Here is a 5,330-nt window from a genome sequence, read left to right on the forward strand (position 1 = left end):
CTTGTGTCGTGCCCTCAGCTGCTCTACCCGCAGGCGAGGCGGGGCCCCTGCATCTCCCTCAACCTCATCATCAAGGTCATCCGTAGGAGTAGCCTCTCCCTCGTGCATGCTTTCGACACGTCCCTCGTGGGTGCCTGCCATGAAGCATTCTAGTGAGGGGTGATGGCTTCCCCTGTTGGAGTCAGAGTCGGAGATCATTTCTGAATCTCCCGTGAGAAGGTCATGGGGGACAGGTGCCCACGAATTTGTCATCCGTGGGGGACAGGTGCATGCGTTGTGCTGCGAGGTGACCAATGGTCCTTGCGGCGTTGCGCAAACCGAACGGGAATGCTGTCGGGGCACTCCGGGTGAGGTATTCCGGTGAGAGCGGTTCCCCTCCGGCAAGCTGCGTCATGATGTCGGCGAACGATAAGGTGACGCAGCGCAAGTCCTCCTAGGATGGTCGAGGTCCTAGGAAGGCATCGAGTTGGCGCTCTAGCCTCCCGTAATCGAAGTCGAGGAGCTGGTCGCTCCCGGGGGCACGGGCCTCCGGGGCGTGCAGCTATAGCTCTTCGAGGGCCTCGACGGTTGCGTCGAGGCCGATGGAGCGTCCCGCTACGGAGCCTACGCCCTCGGGGTCGGACGAAGAGCTGGAATCTCGGGAACGGGCGAGACGGAGCCCACGCCCTCGGGGTCGGACGATACGGAGCCCGCACCCTCGGGGTCGGGCGAGATGGGGCCCGTACCATCAGGGTCGGGCGAGACCAAAATACGCTCTTGACCATCAGGACGAGTTAGCGTTCGCGGCCACCAGCTTCCTTCTTCTAGGTATCCCTAATACTGATACCCGACAGTTCTAAATTAGACTAGATGTTGGGCATAGATTAACCAATAAACTCTGAAAATTGCAAGATGGTGCGGATTTGCTTCATTACTTAGTACTTACCCAAATGTCCCCGTTATACGTGTGGTGACATGTGTGTATTGGAAGCAGCCGCTAACCTTTTAAGTCCAAAATCAGAAACCTGGATAGTTTCAATAGAGTATATCACTGAAGAATAATTTAGTTAGAATATTACAGTCTTCATGGAGGCAACCAATCCCCCAGGCTGTTGCAGTTGCAATCTTAACCTTGTCCAACAATCCAGTGCTGCTTCACTTACTGCAGTTTTGAGTGGTCAAGTCAATGATCATATAAGCGATGAATAATTAAAATGTTCTCATGAAGCTGGCATTAAATAAAAGTTAGAAAATAATATAACTGAAAGAAAACTGTTCTCATCATGGAGGTGGTAACAAAGCGTGTTGTTGGGAACAAAATCATAAACAAGCATTCGCTGGCCATCTGCAATGCAATAGCCTACTAGTGAAACCAAATGCCTATGATGTACTTCTGCTGAAAGTATCGACCTCAGCCTTGAACGCACACTCACCTTGCCCATTCCCAATCTTCAGCTTCTTGACGGCGACTGGGCGACCATCTGGCAAAATGCCCATGAATACACACCCAAATACACCTCCTCCCACGCTTGCAATGATAAATAACTATGTTGAAAACTCAGGAATGCCCACATCAGGGAAGTTATAATGACATATCATACCAGAAACAGAGACTAAATCAGAAAATACATTCTGAGTATACAGTAGATCAAGATTATCATAGATACTGGAACTGACATTTCGACTCCATGATGAAGCGACATACATGATACATGGTATGTAAGAGAAAGGTGGGAACGAGTGATGGCATATACATTCCTACATTATTAACCTTGAGATGTTATTGGAGCTAATCATGGTAATAACTAACACTGGGGCATGGTCTGTAGGTTTTATTGAAGGGAGTGACAACACTCTGGTACCTACTGCGGCCTCCTCCTTGTTCTTCTTATGGTTGGGGACTCCGAAGGCCTTGACCGCCTACTTGACCCAGGCTCGCCCACTATAACAGCTGTGGTGCTAGAAGTTGACAGCTGTTCGACAGATGATGACTGCTGAGGAGCAGCTGCAAGAACCATCTGTGCAGCATTGTCACCATTAGAATGTGGCAACTGGATTTGATTGCTGCTCTCAGAGGCAACATTGCCCATATTCTGCGCTACAACATGTATGGAAGGTGATGCATTATTATCCTGCCTTTGCTGCCTCCGAGCCCTAGCCCTTTGCCGGCCTGCAGGAACCACATTCATTTCGATCCCTGTTGGGCTTGGGAGGCCTCTAACTATACCCTGGTTTTGTATCAACTGCCTCATCACTGTTGCAATTCCTCTTGTGTCTGCCATTTGCAGCTGTTGCCTCAGGCTCTCCCTTCTGTTTGCTCGTGGCCTGGGTGGCAAGTCAGGGTTGGTGGAATCCCCTTCTTCACCACCTCTTCCATATATCGGAGTGACATTCACTTCTAGCACCTCACCCTTGCATACAGGGCACTCAGAGTGGGGTGAATGTGCATGAAGCCACTGGTACAAGCATGGCCAACAGAAGAGGTGACCGCAGGGTGTAACCACAGGCTCTTTAGCTGGGTCAAGACAGATATTACACTCAAAGCTGGAGTTGCAGTCACAGGACCCATCCTTCTTAGCAGCACCGTTTCCACACACCTTGTCGCCATCTAGCTTTTGCCGCCTTGCTGCTTCTAAAGAGTTATGAGTGCGCTGGATTGCCCAGACAAGCCTATCCGCATCTGTACTAGCTGCCCCTTGACTGCGGTTCGCTGATGCTGGCCTCACAATGCTGTGCTGCTGGCTAATCTGTATCACCCTCTGAAAGAGGAGCTCAGGAGTCCCGGCCTCAATTGCAGCAGCCCCTTGACTGGAACGCCGAGGTATACTTGTGTTCATCATCTCCATTCCATCAGCAGCCACCCGACTAGGGCGCACAAACCTTACTACAGGAAGATCATCCCCTTCCAACCCAGTGGCAGCTACCAGAAGTTGCGACCTAGAGACATTGGCACCATCGACTGGCCCTGGCTCAGGAGCATCAGTGTCCTCTTCACCATCGGTACTGTTGCCGTCGAGCCAGGAATAAACTATGGGATCAAGCATTGGGTGCTCCTCCGGGGTAGAAAGCGCATTGGACGGCGAATAGGCCGCCGCCGCCGGGGCGAGCGATTCCTCAGGCTCGCCCGTTCTTGGGGCTTCCAGCGCAGCACCAGTCGAGTGGGACATCAACGTCGGGGAAATCATTCTTGTGTCCAGCCAGACTGGAGGCCGCGGCAATGGAGGGAGGCCAAGATACAGGTTTAGATCCATGCGCCTCCTGGTCCCGCTGCCCTCCGGAGCCTCCTCGCCCGCCATGCTCGCGCAGCCGCAGCACCCGCTTGCTCTCCGCAGATTAATCAGACGGAATACACCCTCCTACACCTGCAAGACCCCATGGGAGAGACACCAATCCAAAAGCAGCAAGAGCAAGCCTCCTGCCGCCGGAATTGCAGAATCAGCCGAGGACCGTACGGATCTGCGTCGGATCAAAAGGGCCAACAAAATCGAATCTTTAGGACGAACCTACATAGACATCAAGAAATTTCGCGGCGCCGGGCGCAACCCACTAGGATCTTGAAGGAGGACCGGGGTTTTCACAGGCTCCTCAACCGCCGTCTGCGCGTGGCGCTCGCCCCGGAGGCCCGCTCACTCCTCTCCGCGCTCAAGGCTGGAGGCGGCGCCGGGGCTGGGCGGCGGGCGCTGGGGCTGTGGGCTGTGGGCGGCGCGGCGTCGCCGCTGGGGCTGGGCTGGAGGGCGGGGCGGGCGCTCCGGCCGGCCAGAACGAGAGGAGACTCGATAGGACAGACTCAGCGGGCGCTGGCGGTGCGGGGCGGGGATGGACTCACGGACGTAACTCAGGGGCAAAACGGGGACTCAGGTCATTTTTTTCAAGAAAGGATTAAAAGAACATCAAAATTGTAAGGCGATATGATTTGGACAATATTTTTGGATACATGGATAGTCAAAACACCACAAAAGTGTCACATATGAAAGAGATAAGCCAATTGATGATAAGGACATAACATCTTGAGTAAGGTGAGCTCACCCTATATTTGTATAATGATAAAACTAAGAATTAGTTGCTACCTAATATTGGTGTTTCAAATATGATTAGGAACAATGGTGATGATGATAGAGAATAGATATGACAAGAACAAGATCAATCTCAAAGTACAAGTTCATCAAATTTGAACTTTGAGTTCGTCGGTAACCCCGTAGTGTTTCATTGGAAAGACTATGGGACTGTTTAGGACTGCTCCGCTCAACAAACTCCACCATGGAGCAGCTTCACCGTGGAGTTTGTGGAGCAAGTGGTACTATTTGGCACACAGGCTGGCTCCAGCTCCATAAATTGATTGTTTCCATGCAAATGGTCCACTATGTCCTGATTGAAATTGCACTCGATATTTTCTAAAAAAAATAGAAAACAAATGATAGAAAAATTAACAAAGTCCATAGCCCCGTTCGTCGGTCTGAATCTTGGTTGAAATTGGCTGAAAAATACTATTCTGGCTGAATTGTTGTGAGAGAAAAACACTGTTTCGGCTGAAAAAACAAGCTGAACAAACCGAATATGGTGTAAGCCGAACGAGGCATAAAAGAAATAGCAGTATATATAAGACATCTTTGTGATTACATCTTGAATAACAAGTGTAGTGGTTGACCTAGCCTTCTTTTTCGGATCAGCAGCTACACCAGGCCATTTTCCTGCAGGTGCACTAGGCGTAACAACTAGGGGCTTGGCCGTTGGTGCCACGGCCACCAGGAGGCACCGCAGCGCGGCCCGGTGCCTGGCCACTGGCCGGCCGAGGCAGGAGAGGGCCAGCCAGCGTAGGAGGCCGGCGCAGAGAAGAAAAAGTCGCCTTTTTTCTCGCTCGTCCGTACGGGAGTTGAAGAGAGGGGAACCGGTGATTAGAGAGTTGTAAATGTGGATAATTATTTCTTGACTCCATGGGGCAGTATAAAACTCCAAAAACTAGAGTACCCCCTAGGTGCTTCAGAAAAAAGGTGGAGTTGGCCCCCAACTCCACCTTTTTCTTGGAGCGGAGTTCCTGTAGCTGGAGATGTTTGGCAACGCGGAGCTGGAGCGAAGCTGGAAAAACAGGAGGGGAGCAGTCCCAAACACCCCATATAACTTCTCCATCTGGAGTGAGTTTGAGGTCCATGAGCACTTGATGATAAGCTTTTCCAATGGATCTGGTTTGACCTAAAGATCACATCGGCAAGGCCTCCAAACCATCACGATAAGTTGCCTTTGTTTTTTGCCGAGAGCTATGTCGACGTCATGGGCTTGATGTTCACCCTTGACCCCTTGGGACCCTAGTCCAAGTTTGAGCACACCTCAAGGAGATGGAGAACACACCAAAGAAG

The 5,330-nt window shown here is 51.3% G+C and overlaps 1 protein-coding gene across 2 annotated transcripts; it reads right to left on the bottom strand.

The window, feature by feature from the left end:
* Positions 1–1,525: 1,525 nt before the first annotated feature.
* On the bottom strand, positions 1,526–3,791 carry LOC136452093 (uncharacterized). 2 transcript variants are annotated; one of them, XM_066452734.1, is made up of 2 exons: positions 3,487–3,791; positions 1,526–3,394 (listed from the first exon to the last, which is right to left on the bottom strand). In XM_066452734.1, exon 2 carries the CDS (start codon positions 3,273–3,275, stop codon positions 1,842–1,844), a length of 1,434 nt encoding a protein of 477 aa, XP_066308831.1. In that variant the 5' UTR covers positions 3,276–3,394; positions 3,487–3,791; the 3' UTR covers positions 1,526–1,841. The 2 variants fall into 2 exon arrangements, with proteins under 2 accessions (XP_066308831.1, XP_066308830.1); XM_066452733.1 differs by having other exon boundaries at positions 3,483–3,791.
* Positions 3,792–5,330: the final 1,539 nt, after the last annotated feature.

Source organism: Miscanthus floridulus, chromosome 5 (genome assembly GCF_019320115.1).
Source record: "Miscanthus floridulus cultivar M001 chromosome 5, ASM1932011v1, whole genome shotgun sequence".
NCBI classification, from domain to species: Eukaryota; Viridiplantae; Streptophyta; class Magnoliopsida; order Poales; family Poaceae; genus Miscanthus; species Miscanthus floridulus.

Bases quoted from the DNA above. Each gene is read 5' to 3' on its own strand.
- LOC136452093 (XM_066452734.1), bottom strand. From the start codon at position 3,275: ATGGCGGGCGAGGAGGCTCCGGAGGGCAGCGGGACCAGGAGGCGCATG.